The sequence below is a fragment of the Empidonax traillii genome, unplaced genomic scaffold (assembly GCF_003031625.1).
Source record: "Empidonax traillii isolate 1590-97213 ecotype Southwest subspecies unplaced genomic scaffold, ASM303162v1 scaffold353:size574767, whole genome shotgun sequence".
Lineage (NCBI taxonomy): Eukaryota > Metazoa > Chordata > Aves > Passeriformes > Tyrannidae > Empidonax > Empidonax traillii.
This window is the reverse complement of record NW_020955546.1, coordinates 316,705-339,728: the sequence shown is the minus strand read 5'-3', so window position 1 is coordinate 339,728 and position 23,024 is coordinate 316,705. Positions and strand designations below refer to the sequence as shown.

Here is a 23,024-nt window from a genome sequence, read left to right as displayed (position 1 = left end):
ATCAGATCAAAAGCTCCCAGACAGGTGTCATTATGCAGGCAGACTTTCAAGGTAGGTGAAGCAAAGAGTTCCTCTCAATATTATAATTTTCTAGCTTGTGGAACAACCTGTGCCTGACACCTTGATTTGTTGAGCTGAGCCACTTTCATCCTTCTTTTTTTTTTTCTTTTTTTTTTTTAATACAGTTGACTAGAAGTTATTTGTGCTAAGGGACCATTCTTACTGCTTTTACTTTGTCATTTTACTCCTGCCATTGTGATCAGATCCCAGTGACACGTGCTACAACTACCTGCATGTTCCACTACCTGCAACACGGGTATCATTCTTCCCACACACCAGAACAAACCCCCTTATGTTTCAACTCAGATGACATTTACTGCACACAGCAAATAACAGCAAAGCACAAAATAAATATGGGGTAGTCAAAGCTATCTATTAAGAGCTGGGCTTCTTATTCTTTTAGGTGGCTTTGAAAATCATGATGCCCATGAGAGAGAGAACACCGTGACTCCCTCTGACACAACATCCACTTGAACACAAATGCAAAATATTTACTGAGTGGAGCACACATACCCTGAGTGATCAATCCTCTCTTTGCTCCCACGGCTATGAACAGCAGGAGCTGTAACTCTGAAACATCTTAATCTTTTAAACTTGCTCTGGAAGGATGATGGATCTAAACCACAGTCCCTGCAGCCTTGGGGAATGTTAATTCTTGGTTTAAACCAGTGAATCCAGGTTGGGATTGCTCGTGAGGTACCTGAGTCTTGGCCAGTGGCAGTGGCACCTGGGAATGGCAGGATTTGGCAAAGCTGAGCTTTGCAGGGCATCTGGAAACATCAGGCTGGACTCTGAGAGCCACCTGAGCAGCAGAGCTGATGTGCACGTTCCATGCCGCAGCTGGGGATGCTGCAGAACCTGACACATATTCTTGATGCAGGGCCTGACAGCCTGGTCTGACATCAGCCAGGCTCCTCAGGGTGAAATGCAGGGCTTGTGGTAAACGTGATCTGTCCTGTACACCTCAGTGACCTGGCCCTGCACACACAAACCCACACAAGTTTCAATAAAATACCAGCACATAAACATCAGCCTCCACACCACTGGGTCATTTTAGGGTAGGGAATTAGTCACCTTAAATTTACTCAGCTCAACAACCTGATTTTTTAGCAATTAAATGGGAAAATGCCAGATGGGGATTCATTTAACCTAATTTCAGGTATCCATCAGAGGAGTTTAAGTTATGAATCAAGTCAGGCTTGCAATAGTCACTGGAAAGAGGGACAGGCATGATCCCATCTTACAGCACGGAGCATCCTACAGGGCTGCCTACAATGAGATGACATGAATTCCTGTTTTCATTTACACAGAATCTACTGAAATATTGTAGAGAGTGATTAAGCAAAACTGAACCCCAAAGAATGCCTGCACTGCACCACGACTAGAAGGAGACAAGAACCCACTGGCTATGCACCTTCAGTCACCCTCTAAAAATGGCAGGCTTGGGTATCAAGCAGCCTCTGTGCTTGCTCTGACCTGTGAGGTGATGAAGGCAGCATTAAGCTCTGTGCAGAGAGGGCTCTGCATTTCTGGAGAGCTGTAAATTAGTCCTGACCCTGTTGCCACGCTGACACCTGTTCTGTGTGTTGCTATCTCATTATTTGTTTAATTTCATAGTGTCAGGCCTGCACTCAGTGCTGCACATTCTCGACTCAAAACATTAGTCTCTAATTGAAAAACCATTACTGCATATAAAGTTACAATAATCACAGAAGCTTTAATTAGTTGAGTAAATGAATAGCAAGTAATCGAACTTACCCAACAGACTCTTCCCTCTACTTAGCTTTTGAATTCTATTCATTTCATTCTGGCAAGGAAGACCTAAAATATAATGTATAAGAATCAGTTTCCAGATGGCACAGGACAGGCTCTGTAATGACTGGCTTCACTGCTGACATGAAATGTAGACTCCTGTACACCTGGGAATGAGAGCAGCCCATATGCTGGTACTGTACCACAAAACAGATTTATGTCATTAGCTCCACTAATTAAAAAAAAAAAAAGGCAACACACTGTAGTTGAGAGCAGTGTTTGGGGGCCATTTTAATTGTTAAACCATTCTACCTCTCTTTTCACCAAACTGACAACATGCCAGCTCTCTGATTTATGACTTGCTAATTGACTAATTTCTGCATTAATAAAAAGGGCAAGTTCTTGAGCTCTCTATCAGCAATAGAGCTTATTTCTAGATTGTGTGCACTGGCACTTACTGCTTTGTTTTAATGATCAAAGGATGTTCACACAGTTCATCTGTGACACTAAACATGGTCCCTCAATGCCCTTTCACACCACCCATGGGGAAAAGAGCTTTTTAACACGCCTGCCTGGCCCTGACCAATCTCTGTGAGCAGGCCCATCACACAGGGAGACCCAAACACCTGCCCCTCTGTACTTGTGCACTGCACAACTCACCTCCTGGCTTCTGGAAGCAGTAGCACCACTCGTTGTTGGAAAGCTTTCCATCCTTGAAGGAGTCGCAGGAGTTGAAGAGCGGTTTGACACACGGCTCGTACTTATCCAGGTAAATGGCACTGATCTCCGAGGGATCCAGCAGCAGGTCGTAGTTCATGTCGAGTTTGTTGAACATCCAGCCTAAGGAATCCTTACAGATTGGCAGTATGCTGGTGTCAAACCCTGTAAGAAGACAGGCAAACATCCCTCTGCTGAACCCCAGCACGGCCACCGGCACAGGAACCCCTGCTGAGGGGAAGCCTTGCTGATTTTGCTGGGCTGGACTCTGATTGTTAGACTCACTTGCCCAAAGCAGAAGAAAATTCTAAGACTGACCTGATTGTGTACTGAAAGCTTCAAACCCAAGCACAGCTACAAACTAGAGCACTGCTGACTCTCTGTAGGAGCTGTGGGGTGGGGAGGGCTGAGATTCAGAGTTCATTTCTGTAATTCAAAGTTATTTCTACTCAAAAAATTCTTGCTTTTTTTTTTTTTTTTTTTTCCATCCCCAGTCCAAGTGGGCTGGCCTGGGTCCAGGAAACTGAAATGAGAAGTGGTTGCATCCACCAAATTTTCAAACTAGACTGAGTCTGAATGCAATTGAAATCCTGTTTCCCATACTCGTTTCTAGCTGCCTGATCAAATTCTTTCCTGTTGTGCTCTCACCTTCCACCTCTCATCCTTCCTTTTCACTCTTCAAAGCCCTGTCTGGGTGGCAGACAACAAAATGCTTTGATCTGGACTGTGAGCTGCCTGGGGGAGACAGGGGGAGAGAAGGGGCGAAGTGTCTCTTTCTTCCACCACTCCGAGGAAGGACAGTGCTGCAGCTGGGAGCTCCATGGGGCTGCTCGTGCTCTCCCACGCTGTACCAGTCCCACTCCTCCCTCTGCAGCCTCCAGGATTCTGCAGCAATCCAGGAGTCTGCTCTTCCAGTGCTTTGGAAACCATCATTGTAATTCATTTTAATGGCCCAGATTTTTCAAAGGCTGCAGCAGCAGCAGCAGTGATTATCACAGAAAGCCCAAGTCATGCACACAGATACCCACAGTGTCCATGAGATACATATTCCAGTGTTCTGCAGGCTCCACACAAACAGTGGCATTGCCTCTTTCCCAAACAAGACAGGGCATTCATTATAAATCTACTCTGTCGTGGTATTTTTTCAGTGCTTGGATAACTTACATTATCTACAGTGTAAGGAAGTATATTTATAATACAGAGATAACAAATCTGATAATGAGGATGTTGGTTTGAACCAGGACTGGGGAATATGAATACACTGGCTGGAGATCTGCAGAGGCAGAAGGTTCCTGACATCCTGGGCACTTTGTGCTCACCCTGTCCCAGCTGTGACTGAGAACCTGCCTGTGCTCTGCTCACTCTTTGGGGCACGTGGAGAAGCCTGATGAGCTTTTTCCTTCGGCTGCACCTTCCACTGAGAGAGGTCAAGCTCAGCTTTATTTGCTGTACGTGTCCCTTTCAGGGTGCTGCTTTGTTGAAGTGAAGCCCAAGGTGCTGCTGGAGTCACTCTGACAGTTTGTCCAAGCTCTGCAGCGCACCTGCTATTTTAAGCATTGATCCAGAGGAGAGCAGGGCTTTATGCTGGAAGCTGTACTTTTTGTATGCAGCTGTGGCTGAAGGTTGTCAGTGCCACAGAGGGGCAATCAGAAGGGTTAACTGATGGGAAGGTTTGTGTCATTCATAAGACGTTTTCTCTGAGGGAGGAAGAAGGTAACGCCATTTCCTCAGGGCTCCAGGCAGCTCAGGCAGGGAAGAGAGAAATCATGCTGAACATTTCATCACATTTTTCTGCTGTTATCTCCTATAACATTATCTAATCACATTTGAGCAGAGTGAAAAAGAAAAAGCCCTGTGTGAATAGATGTAGGGGGAAGCCTGCTTGCCTTGCTGAAGCAATTAGGAATATTGACTTCAATTATTTTAGTCATCTGAAGAAGGCAAGGAGGATTTGGTCGCTGTGCAATCTCTTGCTGAGTGAATGGATTTAAGATGCCTTGACTTTGCCTTTATAAAGCAAGAGAAGCAGGACATGCAGCCCTGCCTTGTGTGGGTGTGTGCTGTGCCAAGTTTCCCACCACGGGGCAGGTTAAAAGCAGTCACACAGGCAGGGGTGGGTCATTCAGCTGCAGGGTGGAGTACAGGTGGGATCAGTACATCCTTCAGCTATCACAGTTTGGAAGTTTTCAGGAGAGAAAGAGCTGGGTTCTGTTGTCTGCTCTTTTTCTGCACAGATGCCCTCCCTGGTAATGCCCTTTACACCCTGCTGAGGCACTTACTGCTGCAAAGATGAGTGACTGCAAGGTCTGCTGTGTAATCAGTGGTGTGTGTTGCTCAGCCCTGGTGGCTCTCTAAAGGTCATCTCTTAACTGGCAAGGATCAACACAGGGAGGAGGAGATCCTGCCATGAACTTGCTCCTGGCAGTGTCTGTAGATTATTTCTGAGTCTTGTTTTCCACCCTGCTGGGAAGTCTGTACCTGTGTGTCCAACAGGGAAACAGCACCAGCAGGTTTATTAAGAGGTTGGATTATCAAACAGTGCTGGATTATTAGACAATGTGGTCTGGAAGTCTTTAACTACTGAGATAGTAGGTGTGAATGAAAGTCCTGATGGTTATTATCAGTGGAAAGGTTAATTCTTTAATTGTTCCTCAACATGTGGTTGAAAATGAATAATAGCATCTACCTCCACTCCATATTGTCTTCTGGTAAAAAGTACTGCCCATAAATCACCTTTTGCAACATTGCATCTGCAGCCCAAACCCAACAACCCTGGGTGCTCTCAGCACCCAGCAACAGGAATGAAAGCCAAGTGTGTCCTGAATGTCCAGCACAGGCTCTGACTCCCTGCATGACCAGTGCAGGTGATGGGAAGTGGTTTTTGGAGCTCACTTACCTTCACTGGGAGGTCACTGTGCTCCCATCAGCTTGGTGAGGCCAAGTGATGCTGAATGAATTAGCTCCTCAGTAGAGCCTTTTGATATACTTACTTAAAAAAAACCTCAATTTGCTGGCTGAAATAAACCATAGACTGTAACTCTGCAATGAATTCAGTGCTTGGTTAAGGGGCTGGATTTCCAGCACAACAGACCCAGAACAAGAGGAACCTCAGTGAGACCTTCTCTGCATCATTCTGTCCACCAGCTTAGTGCTGCAGTGCCTTTGGTGAGAAGCAGGAGAACGGTGCAGGCTCCACATCCCTCTTGCTCTTGGCTCCTTGGCAGAGGCTGCCAACACAGATGCCAGCTGATGTCAGCTGAGGTGGTGGCTGCTCTCATTTGGACACCTGCTCACAAGGACCTGCACTGAGACCATCACGTGTCTCCTCCCCACTGACAGCTGTTTCAGCATCCTAACAACTCTCACTCACTACAGAGCTGGAAGGAAATCAAACTGCTGACCTACATGTAAAAGTCTCACATCCCACTAATACATAAAACGCTCCACCTCCTCTGAATTAAAATGGAATTAAATTTAAAAAAAAAAAAAAAGTCTGTAAGTGAAAATCCTAATTAAAAATAAACACACCTTCTGGCACGAAAAAATTATTTTCCCCCTTCAAGAGTTGACTCACATGAGCCAGTTTTATTTTATTAAAGTATACTACAATTAAATTAACAGGGGAATAATTAACCTAATTTCCCCCATCACTTAAAATAAAAGAAGGAAGAGAAGAAATGTTCCCCAGAAAAAATCCTTTATATTGCATAGATCTCTAGTAAAAGAAAAACAACTCCCACTCTAGCCAAGGAGACTATCTAGATACAATAAGGGGATGTTATGAATTATCAAAAGGCTCAGGAGCAATTTGAATCTGATCTTGCTACCTAATTAGTTTTATTATTTCCTTATGTCAAAGCATGTCCCTGAGTTTCTTGCATCATTTCTTGAGGAGATTTTAATTGTACAAAACCTGCAGAAGATGAAGTTCCTGGCCCATGGTGCTTTGCTGGGATCAGAGAGCTCGTTGAATGAAGGTTTGAGATTTAAACACAACGAGCGCCCTCATCCCTTCTCTCCTCCCCAGAGAGTTAAAAACAAAACAAAAAGGAGTGTGCATCTTTCCTTCACCTGGGGGTGAACTTAACACACTCAAAATGCTTATTTACACTCGCACTAACATCTTTTAAAAAATTAATGTAGCATAGAGAAATCTCTGCTGGAACAGCTTCTCCAGACAGCCCTCGTGTCCGAGGCATCGCAGGCATCGCGTCCCACCATCTGTTCCTTTTGCTGCCACAGGGGCACAGCCAGAATGGATCACTTGGAGGGTGTTCATGCCTTTTAAGACTCTACAGGCATAACCAAGCCAGGTTAATGGAGTGATCTATCTGGTGAGGAGGGCAGCACATGCAGAGCAATAAAACAAAGGGCAGCACGTACATCAGAGCGTGTTTGCAGAGCTGTGTGTGTGTCCTGTTTGCCAGGATTCACAGAAATTCTTTTCTACATCTTGGATATGTGAACTTTTCCTTTGAATTCCGAGCCCTGTTTAAGATGTCTTTCATTTTTACAAATGTCTGAAGTTAAAGTTAGAGGGAGCCAAACACTGCTGTCCTCACTCTGCGAGTATTTTCAGTGCTACCAGAGAGAACTGGAGCTGCAGAATTTGGCACATGCAGATTAATTCACGAATACCTGCTGCAAACCCTCAAAAAGCAAAATAAGACCAAGTTTTGTGGCATTCAAAAATGATTTAGGCATCTAAACTCATAAAGTTTCTTTTTTTTTTTGAACTGAAATATAAGAAAATGTGCCAAACTAAGTCAACAATCTAAAAATGAACATTGTTGAGATCAAGCGTTTAAGATCATCAAGGCAGCCTTTCAAATAAAAGCTGCCAGGAATCAAACTAAACTAAAAAGAGATAACAGCTCCTCTGTGAATCAGAGCAAACACTGCAGAATTACCAGGGATGTTTTTCTTACCAAAATGTCTTCAGAAAGAGGAAAAAAAAAAAAAAAAGACTCAACACCTTTAGGATTGTATTGAGACTTTGGCCTCTGGCAAGGTCCTCATGAGGACCTCTCAGGTTTTGCATGAAAAACATCCTTTTGGGAATCTGATAAAATGAGATTTCATGTGACTCTGGGCCTACAGGACTTCAAACAAAGTTTAAAGCCTCTGAAGCTTTTTGTCATGGGTTCTGAAACGAATTCACATCTGGAAGCCATTATTAGATGTACACCCAGTTGCTTTTTGCACTATGTTTCAGCTTCCTCTGCATGGGAATATCTTTTTTCAGAGTACTGTTTGAGAAGTAAGTAGGACATGTGGTGTTAAAGACACTGACTTTGTTGTAAATACTATGGAAAATCAGGGACACGTGAAAAAGAGATCATTTACACAGAACACAGCTTGTTTCACCATGCAGTTTTTAAGATGTGATTATTTACTCAGCATTAACGATTTTGGCTATAGTTTTGAGCAAGACAGCACAAAGAAGAGGAGCAGTGGAGACATGAACCAGCAGGAAATGATGTGCTGGGTCTGCTCTGCTGCCCCCTCATCCTCTGTGCTCTCACCCAAGCACTGGGGTGGGTGAGAAGGGAGCAGCTGACTGGACCCTTCACATTCCGTGTGTGCAGCTTTAGACAGCTCATACCAGAGAATCAGGGCAGGGAAGGTGAGTCACAAACCCAGATAAAACTTGTGCATCCTACTTTGCAACCCAAGGGCCTCCGTGTTTTGGGACACACTGTTTAAAAGAATTAATGAGTCCTTACAGAAAATAAAGTTGCATCTGCTCTCTGATGAACATGACCTCTTTTGAGGCTGTGATGTGAATCCTTCCCCTCCCTGGTGGGTAAATGACATCAAAATCAGTCACGTTGGCTTAACCCACAGAGACTAAATGTCCTCTAAACTGTTCACTTTCTTCCTTTCTTGGGAATAAAAAAAAAAGGCATCAAAGGAAGTAATGATGGTGTTATTAAATACCTGGGACACAACACATTTACGGTTTTCCAGATCATTTAACTCTTCCACTTCCATGGCTCAGGTGTGGATGTTTTAATTATTTTTTTTTCTCTCATAGAAACTGTTAGCAGGAAATTGCAAAGTAAAATTTAAGTGAGTTTCTCCCAACACTGAAATAATTCTCTGCACTTGTATTGCCACACTTTTGGCTTATCCTGCTGACCTTGGGTCAGAAAATGCTTGGCCATAAAGCTGGTGGGCAAGGATACGCCACAGTCCAACCCCAAGGAGTGATTTGGATGCAGCCATGCTGGCTTGGAGGGTCATGGAATTTAACTGTACAGGCACAAATTAAGCCATGTTAGTCCCTGAGCAGTGTTTCATTCACTGGTATAGAGGTCACCTCCATGGCCTTCAAAGGGATTTTCCTGATTAGCTTGTGAAGGCCATTCTGCCTCTAACTGCCTGTTCTCAGAGCAGTTTGGGCCAGAGGGGGAACAGAAGGACTGCAGCTCCTTCAGAAAATGGAATTTTTTACTTGCAGGATCAGGTCTCCTGAGTGCCTGCTGACTCCCTGGCACCTGCCTGACACGACACCGCAGCGCTAAGAGCTGAGCAGGTTGGGAAGTGTCCCCACCCCTCAACGTTCAACAAGGAAAGGGCTTTTCTTACTGCCTTGCGCCGTCTCCGAGCTCGTGGGTTTGATGACCCGGTTGGCATCCTCGTGGAGAGCACCAAACCAGTCCTTTAGCCTTGAAGCCAGGCTCCTCAGTTCCTTGTCTGTGCAAGCTGGAAAGAAGAACAAAGCACCAGACTGAGTCAGGGAAAAAAACCCAAACACCTTTCCCCGGAGGGTCCATTAGAAAAGTCGTGTTTGTGGCTGCAAAGTTCTCCTCGTTAAGAGCTCTGAAGGGAAAGAAAAAAGATGCAAGTTCAAAAGAAAATGTAAGTCATCCTGAATTATAAGTTGTACTCAAGTACTTCCTCCAAAGCTGACATGATTGGTGATGGAAGAAGCGCCACGCAGAGCTCCCCACCGGTCGGAAATCAGAGCTGTGCGACTGTTTAACTTCAATGTTTTCACCTTTTAGGATTTCAGAGAAAAATGTCAGTCAAACAGATGGGGAAGAGGGCCATGCTTGCCTAGACATGCTACTCTTGAACAAGATGCTGGGAGTAATTTATAGCCCCGTTTGGCTTAGTGTAAGGCTATTATCACAGTAATAGGAAATATATATACTTATTTATATACGGAAAAAATTGTCATGTTGCTCCAGTTCTACTGCAAGTGAGGCTCTGCCACCTCTGAAGGTTGTCAATTCCATTTTGTTAGCGAGGTAAAACATTTATTTTCTTATAAATTTTTACTGAGAAATATCTAATTTTTATTTTTTTTTCCACCAGAAATTTCTGCCAAGAGATTAACATCCAGCTGAAGCAAATATTTTTAAGGGAGAAAGCTGCATTAGTCACCAGTTTCTGCCAGAAAAAATATTCTTGTTTCTGTATCATGTTTGGTGCTTAAAATTCACATGCTCAGGCAATTTTATTATTCCTGCTGCGCACTCATTCTACATTTTAAATGGCATTTCTTGGAATCCAGAGGAAGATTTTATGCTGTAGAGGCAGACATCCTTCACAGGCACAATATGTCTTCTCCATCTCACTGCACATTGTAATACTCCTCCTTCCACCTTATTGAAGAACAATTGAGCCCCACAGCTCTCCCAAGTTAAACTCACAGCTCCAGTTCCTGCAAGGAACTTGCAGAGATCTGGCTGTGCTGAGCCTTTGTTTGTTCTCCCACTTTATTCTGGGACAGGAATAAAGCTAAAAATAGAAATTATGGCCTTTTCCTAAGTGGAAACTATTTTAGCCTTTGAGAGGGGAGAAGAAGAAAGATTTCCCCCTTTTTTTTTTTTTTTCTGTAATGATGGGAAAATTTGATCAATTTTCCTACTGAAGATAAAAACCTGAAGATCACTGTGCCTCTTTACTGAGTGCAGGTATGGAAAAATCAGGCCTTAAAGAAAAAAACCCCAACAATAATGGAAAATAAATGAAAGACAATGCAATACTAACTCTAAAGTGGCTTTTACCTTAATGAAAAACTTTACCACTTTATTTTCTCACTAAAATTAATATTATGTTTTACTCATTGTAAACTCTCTCATCTTTGAAAGTTAAAAGCAAAGCCAAGATAGGATTTTTGAGCCCACCATGCCATTTCTCCTATAGAACACCTCGTATTGCTCTTTTTTCCTCGGCTATTACTCACAAACAGTCTTTTATCAGAGAAAAATCACAGCAGAAGCAATAGCAGAACAAATTCCATCATCCTGCCTGTAACGAGGCCCCATCAGGAGATGTCTGAAGGGGGGGAAGGTACGAAGAAAACTAATTTTATCCTTGCTAAATATTCAGCAACGAACTAGGTCTAGACAGGCACAAATGATTTCTTATTTTATGAATTTAGATCCAAAAAGATAGAGAAATTTCCACCGTACATTTGGTAATTTCAGCAGGAGCTGGGCACTTAAATACATGTTAGTAGTGATGCAGATGCTTCTTTTATGATGCTGTTCCTGCATTCCCTAATGAACTCTCAGCAACTGGTTCTCATCAGGCATAATTTTTGTCAAAATATTATCAGGCCACTGCGGCCCCACGAGAGACCCTAAAAGCCTTCTTTTCAATAACCTGTCTCGCAAATGTTCCCTGAGGAGTGCACTGATAATAATTCATCTTTCCCAACTAAAAGCAGGCAGAATCTTTTCTTTCCTTCCGCCTTGTCCTTCAAGAATCAGTTTTGCAAAAGAAATGAAGTGCACAAGTGTTGTTTAGCCAATACCTCGTGCCCCTGACAGGTTATCCACGTGTTCAGAGTGTTTCCCAAGTGCATCTGCAGTCAACCTGCACACACAAACACAGCTTTGACTCCTGATTGTGTCAGGTGGGTGGAAAAAAAAAATAAAAAAAATAAAGAGGATTCATTTGTCCAAGAAATGAGTAATGTAATTTTATTGTGCAAGCCTGATACTTTTTTACTGTGGCCTGTGTCACCTTTAGGAAGCCCAGGCTGGAACTGTGGACCACAAGGATCCATTCCCGTGCCTTCCTGACCCCTTGTCATGCCTCGTGGACAGGTACACTGAGCTTCACAGGCAATCAAGGCCCAGAGAAAAAGAAAATAACAAAGAAAACACCCTCTAAATCCACTTTCCTTGTTCAGACTTGGGTGTTTCCAAAAGCCAATCCTAGAGACCACAGCCACCCCCAGCTCTGATGGATCTGGCATTTGCTCCCAAACTCACAGTGTGAGGGAAGCTCCTGCTCCACCTCCCCCAGCCTCAGCACCCTAACCCAGGGCCAGAATAAGGGCTCTAAAATAAATCCCACAAAGTGGACATTTGCTGTAAACTGCATTGACTGAGGTAAGTGGAATCTGGGCTTTTAAATTGCAACAGAAACCAGGACTGAACGCACAGTGTAGGTGGGACAGAAGCAATTAATTAATGGTAAACAGAAGTAATTAATTAGTGGCAAATCTGACTTGAAACAACTCCTCTGTACAGTCCAACCACACAAACACAACAGTATCTGTAAAATGCCACTTGCAATGAATGGTTACATTTTTTTCCGTGCCTGTAACTAACCTTGTTGAGATTTTCCATGCCCATGGACATTCCTGCTTACACCAGTCCTCTGCCTTTACCCAACTGCTGCAATCCCTGAGCTGCATCAGCTGGGTTATACCCTGCAGCTGCTCAGACACAGGACCCCTGTATCCTGCTGTCATTCCCTAAAATTCCCTTGATTTTGATGGAGCCAGAACAGGCTTGGAGCCTCCTCTGTGCTGCATCTTCCTCAAGGACTGTCCCCCCCCCACTCCCTCTGAGAGCAGTCTCTGAGGGGGGACCCTGGATGATTTATTCCTCTGTTTTCACTGACCACAAACCCTGCAGATTTCCCTTGGAATTCAGTCTGAGGCACGACTTGACAGGGAGCCCAGAACTGGAGTTTTCTGCGCTCTGGATAGTTCTTTTGTGAATAACTGAGATACTCCTTAAGTATGCTGCTTAAAGATGATTCCACAGCGGATAGGATGTTGAGGTTCTCTCTTAGGACTGCAGTCTTTCTTCACAAGGATAAATGCTGTTTCATGAGTCAAACAGGAACCAACTCTGCTGTTAATATGGAGTGAATAATAAATTTCTGGACGAGACTTCAAAAATTTTATGCAAAGTTCAGTTAAATTTCTATTCGAGCATTTGATGCCCTCAATCTTACTTCCTCCTGCACATTAAAATAGAGGGAGCATTATTTTACATTTTCTTGTATTAAATTTCATTTTAATGCCACTATGCCTGGTAAAAAATATCCTGCCTCTCTGCCCAATGGAACTGCCTTCTATTTAATTTATTTGAACATTACCAGCAGGATATAATCACTCTGAATTTGTTTGTTTGGGACATTTAAAAGTGGATTGACATGCAGAAGGCACAAGTTTCCTACAGTATCAGGCCCAGCCTCCAGCTGTGTTCCAGGAACCAGAGCACTTCGTGTTTTATTTCTGGTGGTAGGGCCCATTAAGTTACATATCAAACAATTAGAAAGCACAGCTCTGAGGACCCCCAGATCTAAGACCCTCATCTATAAATTTACAGTGGCATAAGTTTTAAAGCACTTTTAAGAACACTCCTCATAAAAGATGCAGTGCAAATGTACCTCTTAACTATTAATAGAAGTTTCAAATCACATTCCTCAGACGACAAGAACAGGGCTGTAGGAGGAGTGGAAGTGATAATGGGTCTCTTGCTATTTGAAGATTTATAAGGAGAGAACACTGGGGTTGCAAACAATATGGACATTGACGTGAACTCGAAGCACTGATTAAAAAATCCAGGATGAAGAGAATCACCAAGGGAGGAACCTCTCCATAGTCCCTCTCTAACAACCGAAATCTGTCCTGTCAACTGTCAACAGCCCTTTAAAGCTATGACACAGACTGTTTCATAGTGCAAACATGTTGCAAAGAGGCATTTTCACTTTGGTGTGTGTCTTATCAAGATAAGAGACTCTGCCTTCAGGTCATTCCCTACACCTTTTAAAAAGAGAACAAGCCACAAGGCTTTTTGCTTGCTATTTTATCCATGTCACCAAAAGTTCTGCCTTAGCAGCCACGTGGCACCAGATCCCCGTGGAACAGGAACTCCTGGATCCCTCACTGCTCTTCCATGACACCCACGACTTCCCTGTGGGCAGCAGGTTGGGATGGTTGCTGCTCCAGTCAGGGATGGAGAGGCAGGATTAGAATATCCAGCTCTCCCACCTGATTCCAGAGCCAGTGCCCTGCACCTGCCATGGCAGCAGGACCAGGAACAGAGGCAGAACCTGTCCCTTCTCTGAGCCATGGAGGATCTGTGGGCCGCTGGATCCAACCCACACCCTCACATCTGAACCTGCAGATGTGAGGAATTATCCCGCAGATCTGATTTATTAGCGAGCACTGAAAGTGTAGATTTATTCCCAAGGGTGAGGGAATTGGTCCGGCAGTTATTTATTCCTAACAAACTGGAAGCACTTTTGCTAAATACCTATTTTCACTAAGCAGAAAACATTAATCTGACCTAATGGAAAGCCATTAGCTTGCTCTAAAGGCTCAGGTTTTTATAGGCCTGCTTCTGTTATGGACTTTTTCAGCTCTACAGACACTATATACATAGGTGGTGAAAATTAGCAGGATAATATTTCATTTCACTCTTTCAGATAGGGACTTCCAATAGTACTTGCTGATAGAAACAAACACTAAAACTGAACTTACATGTAGATGTATAAGATTAAATCAATACTGAGTCACATCCCGTTTTTATTCCAGCCTAGCAAAGCAATATTGTAAAATCTTCATCCACCAACAAAACAGCAGAAGAAGCCTTGTAACTCCTGTTGCAGTGAACTCTAAACAAAACTCAGGAGTACATTACTGCAGTACTGGATTAGTGTCTCACTTGCTGCCAGAATGTTCTGGCACTGTGTGGCAAGCAAGAAGTCCATATTGTCCAGATAAAAGCTACAGTGATACATTACAGTATTTCCCACCAAGCAAACCATGCACACAGATCCACAGTATGTGTGTAACAGCTTTTATATCATTTGACTTCCCTCTCGTCTCTCTATCATCTGTCTCTTGCCTTCTTGCTGCTATTGTCATTATTCTAATAATAATTCTTACAAATAGTGCTGAATTGCTACCAACTACATTACCACAGACTGGTTTTTTTTTTAATTCTTATTATTGCTATATAAATAGGCTAAATAGTCTCTTAGGCAGAGACTGAGGACCAGATTCCCTATTCCCTGAATGCCCAAGTGGAGTCCTGTGAACACTTCCTGAGAGCTGGGATAGCTTTAACTTTTCTCTAGAGGAAAGGAAATTGCAAATGCATATATAAAAATGCAAATAATAATAATTAAACAACAAAAAAAGTAAAGAGTAGAAGCTTTAAAAAGCCCACATATTTAGTTATTCAGGTTAGTGTCCTTTCCATCCAAATTAAATCTGCCATGACAGAATTCAGCTTAGGAACATGCCACTAGTTTTTGAATCACCTGCTTAAAGGTGCAAATGTCCTGCCATGAAGCAGAACCAAGGGATTGTGGTTGAGGTGACCGACCACATAATGAAAATAAGAAGTGGAAAACTTTGCGAGAGAGCCCATCTCAATCCAAGGGCTGAAACTTCAGCCTTGGTATTCCCTGAGCAACAAGAGGGAGTGGATGCATTAGTGGGATATAGTTTGGTGCTCAGCTCACAAGCAGAAACCAGCTGTTGGTATAATTATGTTACCAGTTCTAATTGGGATGATGTTACCATGTACTGGTAGCACATGTTTGTGGTAACAAGTGGGCCAGGCATTTGTCCTGTGAGTCTGGAGGGCAAGACAATTTAGTTTTGATTTAAATGCAATATAGCACGAACTTACATGACATTGCCCAATTCCTCCAGGTACAAATAGGACAGAAGTTATTTCAGCAATTCAAAAAGGAAAAAAAAACCCTCTCATTTTTGTATTTTTTGAAGACTAACACAACAAAATTACATGGTAAAACATGTACTTAAGAACAACGTAATAACAATTCTTAAAAAAGTTTGACATAAATGTCTCATAGCATGGCGGTTGACAGGAGATAACAGTCATCCTTTGTACTATATTTTATATTATTCTTTACAATTTATATTATTCTTTACATTCTATATACCCCGCAAGAAGAAAATGCAGCAATTTCAACCACCCTTCCTCTGACAAACGTCACTGCATTCACTTTCTCTCTTGTAGGTAAGTCAACAACTCCTTTCACCCTTCTGTAACTGTGTCCACATGAGTGTGGATTATCCAAGCAGGCTTTAAGGATTAAGTTAAAAAAATTGTAGCATCTTTCAGGCTAAAGTGGGGGGGTGGGTCTGCTCCCGGTCATGCAAAATAACATTCAAAACAGCTCTGCTGCAGGAGCTGATTTGAAACTAAGCACCAAGATGAACTCAAAGCTGAGCTAACCTTCCACTTCCAATCACACACAGATGCAGATAAACAGACACACACCTCTGTACGACTTGTAGATGACTCCCCAGTGTTTTATAGGTGATATTTTGGTGATGCGACTCCGGGGATAATTACCTTCACAATTATTTCACTGCTCGTGGCTGGAAGGAGTAATGCTCTCATTTGCTCTTCTCATTGAGGCCTCAGGCAACTTCTTCCAACAATAAGAAGTGAGGTATTATGCCGATAATTTCACGAAGTAGAAAGGAATGGATTGTTTACTATCACTCTAAGGAAAGGTTCTGCATTCCAAACAGGCCTTACTGGTTCAATCACTGCACAACTTCCATCTCAAATCCTTCCTATAGTCACCAACGTTCCATGACAAAATCCTGCATGGATATATTTGTCTTGCTGCATTTTTGGCATTCCCTGGCTATTCTTCCCCAGGGTTGACACCTTTGCCGATAACCACCTCTGATCCTTCTGTCACTTGTTTTTTGCCTTGTCTTATAAATAGGGCAGCAGATGCCAAGATCCTGCAGTTCAGACTTGCAGGGGCAGCTGAGTTATTGGGAAGACAAAACAGGCTTTGATCTGAAGCTTCTTTAAAACGGTACATTTAAACCCCAAAGCTCAGCCAGACCTGTGCAAGCAAAGATTGAGAGCTGCAAAGCTCCCTCGTTGATGCTGCAGGCAAAGTGTGCATCTGCTTTCATGGCACTTAATGCTGGTTCCTTTTGTGCTCACATTAATTGTGCAAACCCTGCAAAGTTCATCTTTGCCAGGTGATTAGGAAGCCTGGAGTTTTATGTTAAATATATCCCAGCCATAAGATCATGGGGGACTGTCAAGCTGAGCTGCTTGTGGGAGCAACATCCCTTGTGCCATTGCGGCCACATCAGATACTAATTAAAATATTATCTCCTGCATGATTCTTAGCCTACCAAAATTCACTTGCCAGCTGATGCTCTCATTCACATTCTGTCATATCACCTGAAGGGTGAAATAGAGAAAGTGACATCAACTGAAAACTAAAGCAGAGCAAACAAAAATGTCTGCCTGAGTGGACTTTTCCAGCAGTTCATGCAGTTCTCTGGATGAAAAAAGGCTTTACAGAGTCATCATGTCCTCTCTTGCCTGCCTTCCTTCCTTCCTTTCTCCCTTTCCCTTCCTTTCTCTCTGTTTTTACACTCTGAGCAGATGTCCTTGACTTGGCACCCAGTGTCTTCTGCACCATTCTCAGAGAAGACATTCCAGTTGGATTTAGCCTTGGCTTGTGGAGCATTGGCTGGTCCTTGCAGGAGGAGATGATTTCTCAGGAAAAAATGAACACTGGTTTGAGTTTAAAGCAGTGCTAAAAAAGCAGCTCACAGCCCATGGGAGGTTTTCACAGATACCTGACTTTGCTGCCAACAGCTCAGCAGATAATGCACTCTAAGGCATTGGGAATAATAAATAAGCAAAGCTGGAAGAATAGTTAAGAACACAAACAAAACTCACTGGGGTTAAAATGAGGGAACTGAGGGACAGTTATTTTTAGACAAGCAGTATCACAGTGTCTATATTTGAGTATTAAATGGAACTGTTTCCTACAGACCTTCCAAAGCCATAGCTGCAAATGTGAAGAACAACCTGCTGAACTTCTCCACATCCAAGAGGTTGTTTTGCTCCACTTGCCGAGCAGAGAGAAATTTTAGATTGTGATATTCAGTAAAAATGTTCTGAGTTACAGTAATTGGAAATAACTTGAGCTGTTGATGCTAAGGGCAGCTGCCACCTTCCATAATGGAAATGGCCTTGAGCTGGATAGAGCAAAACTCAGGAAGTAAAATAAGTAATTTGACAGCATTTAAGAAGAAATGGGCAGATCTATTTATGTTCAATTGGAGCAGGAAAGCAACAGCCAAGAATATAAATGAAAAGATTATACACAGGGAAAAATAAAAGCACAAGATGATTTCACAGAATGCCTATGGAGAAGCATAAGCACATGCAACACTTCTCCAAAAGAAGTTGAAAATATGGTTATATATGTAATGAGCTGTAAGAGATCTCTAATTTTTACAGTTCCTTGTGCAATCACAGATGGATCTAAACTGAATTAGGGAAAAAAATGCACTGGCAGTAGATAATTTTTGTAAAGTGTCATAGTAAACAGAGATATTTATTATTATTTGATCATATTATTTTAAAATATATGAAGCTTTGGTGTTTCATAGGATAAAGCTGCTACTTTTACACAATTCTGTTCTTTTGACACTGCTCCATCTCTTTAAGTTTGTTCAAATCTAAAATTAATGAGCTCTCAGCTGGTTATTGGGGTTTTTTTTTGGTGCTGTTTTAATGAGAAAAGGTATTATTTTTATCGGCAGCAAGATCCAAATGCCAGCGTGTGCTGGAGAAGCTTATTCTGGAGGTAAGGTCTGGGCTATCCACCCTCATGGTAAATGATCACAGCAGCTACCTGAGGAAAGCAAGCACAGAACATTGCACAGAAATGCAAAGGATATGTGGGTCTGGCACAGGGTATTTCCAGAGGGACACTATGACTGATCTGCTCTCCCACAGGAGAAAAAAAATCACCCCACATTCTTCTCACAGTCCCTGCTGGGATTTCAGATACTGCCTGAAAGCTGCAAGAGGGAGCCAGGAATTCATTAGAAAGACTCCTTCTTCCAGGAACTGGTACTCCATGAAACAGAAAAAAGGGGGAAACTATTGAGTAGGTTCACTTAATTTTTACCAGAACCCACCATCTTTATTCTCCTCCTCAGGGACCCTTGAAAAGTGACAGATAAATCCAATTTGCCCATGCATGAGCAGGATGGAGAGGGAGATACTCGTGAGTCAGCATATGCCAGCAGAAACTGTTTTTCCCCCTCATTAACTTTTTTGCACATCAGTTGGTTTTTATTTTATACTCTGTATATCCTTGTGCTTATTTTCCATGTTCCCTACTGAATGTCATCACAAGTGATACCACCAGGGCTTCATTAATGTAAAATGTTGTCATGTGGTGAATTATTCTTAAATGAGCAAACACAGGCAACCCTAGAAGAGAAAATGAGGAGTTGTTGGACAGCGTGGGGCCGGGAGCATTTGAAGAAGTCCCACGGGAATTCCTCCAGCAAATTGTTGGGAAAACTGATTGAAATTCAATAAGAAAGTGCAAATGAGACAACATAGCTCCCCTGTGGATTGCAAAGATCCCCTGACAAGAAATCAGAACTATTTCTGCACTGCTGCACCTTCCAAATCCAGAAGTGCACAAAACCCAGGAGGAAATACAGCACAGCAACACAGCACTCAGGGCAACAGGGAACAGCCAAGGGATGGAGTAATCTTGGGAAGATTACTGAGAACCAGATTTGAATGGATTTATGGCCAGAATAGGATTTTACTGGAACCATTTGCACACTGAGTTTTGTGTCTTCAGGGATATGGTTTATTGAAATGTCCCTATTTTTTAAAAAATATTTGTACTATTAAAATATTTAACATCTGAAATTAAGAAAGAAGAGGCAGTAAGTGAGATGAAAACTATCCTGTGGCATTGTGAAAACCACAAGCTGAGCAATGGGTGTATTGTAGAGTAATTGTAAGCCTTTGTAGCAGCAATTAGTATCATCTTCCCAAAGCACAGGCAAGTCTGGGAGGGGGAAAAAAATGCAAAGAGAAGGAGAAAAGGCTGCCTGGAAAGGCCTTTGCCAGGCATAGATGCTGTCCTGCTGATGGCTTGGGCCAAAGTGAAAACAATCTGAACCTCATTTAAAATCTGGCTGTTCTGGAGCAAATTAAATCCCTAGAGTTGTACCTGCTGAAAGAACAGAGGAGGAAAGAGAAATGTTCAGAACATTCAGACCACACTATTAAAATTAGACTGTGGACCTGACTGTGGCTTTTCCAAGGGTCTGAATTGACTTGGATAACTAAAAGTTGAGTCTGATTTCTCCAGGTGTCATACACTGAAAGACTTTTGGAATATATTATTCAGTCTCCCTCCAAAAGTTGCCTTGTGCCTTTTACATGCCTTTTACTCCTTTGATGCTCCCTAAGGATGCAGGGATACAATTTCACACTCTGGCCCTTTTAATGTTTTGATTTTTAATTCACTATAGAGCTGGAATATGCTTTTCCCATTCTGACACAAGTTCCTGGACATTAAAGCATCTGTAGGTTACAGGCCTTTAGTACAATATTTACCATCCCTGTCACCGTCAGGAAAAGCAGTTCCCATAAAAGGAACAAAGTCCCATTTTTTTATTGTGAGCTCATGACCACAGGCTGTTTTATGTGTGTCTCACTGCAAAAGGATGAAAAATAATTTCCCACTACGTTTGCTATGACTGATCATAGAAATGCCCTTCTAATGTTGAGAAAATCCTAGAGAAGAAGTCGCTTGGAATTTTTTTCTTTTCCCCTGCCTGAAACCTTTACTGACAGCAAAAAGTGACTGGATTTAAGTATCTCTGTAACAACAGGTGAAGGACACACACATTCACTCTCTTGCATAGCAGGCAGACTCACAGAGTGTTTTACTTTATCCCCATAAAGTAATAATGCAAGAGGAGCCTCCTTTAGTTGTCATAAATGCAGCCAGTACAGAGAAAAAAAATCACCCTTGGATTCATATCCACCTGTCTGTACAAAGCACTGCTGAAAGCCCAATTATTTTGATGGATACTGAGGGGAGCCAAAAAAATAAGGACTTATGTAAATTACAATGAAAGAACTCAATGTATTTCTAAAGGCATCTCAGGAATTTACAGTAAATAATGCTTTCAAAGGAAATGGTAATCTTTCTGCATTGAAAGCTTCTGATCTTACCATCTTTACTTCAGATCATATTAGTACTGTGCATCATTACAAGAATGTGTTCTTTGAAGCATGTGCACTCTATCTTCCTTCTATTCATCATAAATACTCCCTCTCTGAAAGCACACTTTGCCACTGTGCACACATCTTTCTTTCTAAGATTTAATTCATTTCCTGAAGAAACGTCACGCAAAAAATCAATCTTGGCAGCACAAGTTCACAAGGCCTGATTCGTTTAACAGATGATTTATTGACAGCAGCCAGATAGAAAATAAGGAAATGTTCTCAGTAAGAGCAACATTACATGTTCCCAGCTGTGTATATAGAGGTGGTATGTACAGAGGATGGAAATGTTCCTTCAGGGACAAGTGATACATTGCAAGAGGGAAAAAGAGAACCTGCCAGCTTCTATTCCAGTTCCCTCTTTTTACTCTCAGTTCATGTTACTGCATAAATCCTGACCTTTGCTGTTGTTGGTTTCACTGAAACACAGCAGCCTTTTAGAAAGAGATTTAAGAAAATGAGTGTCCTGTTACGATTGGTGTCCAAACATAAATCAGCACCTCAGAGAAAATTTCAACCAAACTTCAGAGAACGTTCAACCAAACTGCATAGATAGGAGCAGACCACAACTGAGTGTAGCAGTTAATGGTTTGATAGCTAATCTGGAAGTGTTTATCTAAGTAGTGTCCCATGTGAGGATTAAACACTTCTCTTCCTTCTCTCTTTCCTTTCTGTCCCTTTTTCACACAGTGCCAAAGAAAGGAATTTTGCAGCTCTCCAGCTTGAATACACCTTGGATTTCTTCATATTCTCATCTTATTTTCTACATAACAAGACATGGAGAAAAGAACCGACTAACTCCCTGCACCATCCATTTACCTATTCCACAAGAATGGTGGGATCTTGGAGTGTCTCATAAAAATAAAGAAGATTTCCCCTGAGCTGTCTCATCCTCTCCTATTCATCACCACCAGAGTGATCGAATGTGACCTTCACCAGGATAACTACTTTGGTGTCCCCAAGTCAGGTGTTAAATCATGCAAATTTTACTTCAGTGGCTCTTGGAAAAGAGTCCAAGCCCTCATGTCAGATGCTCATGCTGCTGAAGCACCTGCACACACCCTGGGCAGGGAACTCCTGGTCCCAGCACTGTGAAACATCACTGGGTTGAATTTGAGAGCAGACAACTCTGAGCACAGCCTGCCCCACCAGTGTGGTCCCCTGGAGATCTGAGACTTTGCCAAACTTCTACATCCCAGCACTGCACAGAGGAGAAGTTGGTATCTCTAACTAACCCATCATGCCAAACGCTAGACAAACATGGGGAAAAAATTGCTCATGCATGAAAGACTGCACGCTCAGGTTTTCTTTTGGAAAAAGGAAAACAAATCCTTCATCCTTCCTGCTGACGAATAGCAGGAGGGGAAATTATTTCTGCAGATTTCTGAAGTGCAAAAAGTGAGGAACATTTGACATGCTTCATTAAACAGGCAAAAATAGACAACATTTTGAAAACAGAATTGAATAAGATATAATATATCCACAGGACTCCACAGAAAAAGGAAGGAAAGATTAAAATCTGTTCCCAGCAAGATAATTTAAACCCAGAGTGATACATTCCCTCCCTAGTAATCAGTCTGCAAATAGGATGATTTAACCGAGACCCTCAAAATCTCTGTAACAGAAACGCAGAAAAACTTGATTAATTCAATTGTACTATATTGCACTGTCAAAATTATAAAGTGAAAATCTTAACTGAACCTACAAGGTCTTTTTGCCGTGCAACAGAATCCAGAAGTAATTAAAAAGAATCCCAAGCACCAACACTTCACGGAAACAAGTCTATATATTTTCCTGTGCCAGAGGAGCTGTGAGTGTGAAACCCAGCAGACAGGGACTCTCCACTGGTGCATTTACAGCCAGCAGTCACAAGGCAGCAGCACAAAGCATCAGTCCAGAGGATTTCCTTAAGATCCTGCGGAGGTGGAGGTGATGATGTGTCATCAAGAACAGCGCTCCAAGTGTGGAGCCAACACGATCCCCTGCAATTCAAGTGCTCGGTGGGGAGTGAGTTGAGTGCTGGGGTGGCCTGGGCCAAGCTCTGTGAGCCCACCAGTAAAAGCCCAGTTAAAGGACAGCCCTTTTTTTGGATTTGCTGCAGACATGAGAGACGTGTTAAGTGACCTGACATCAGGGCACAACGACACCAGGGAG

The 23,024-nt window shown here is 42.5% G+C and overlaps 1 protein-coding gene across 2 annotated transcripts in view; it reads right to left on the bottom strand.

Moving 5' to 3' along the window:
- The window catches only part of SPOCK1 (SPARC (osteonectin), cwcv and kazal like domains proteoglycan 1), a 246,071-nt gene that overhangs the window by 5,459 nt on the left and 217,588 nt on the right, over positions 1-23,024 (bottom strand). For both annotated transcript variants that reach the window (XM_027892461.1, XM_027892462.1), the window contains 3 exons: positions 9,121-9,237; positions 2,473-2,694; positions 1,819-1,881 (listed from right to left, as the gene is read on the bottom strand). In XM_027892461.1, coding sequence (XP_027748262.1) covers positions 1,819-1,881; positions 2,473-2,694; positions 9,121-9,237 — 402 coding nt within the window. The remainder of the gene's footprint in view (positions 1-1,818; positions 1,882-2,472; positions 2,695-9,120; positions 9,238-23,024) is intronic.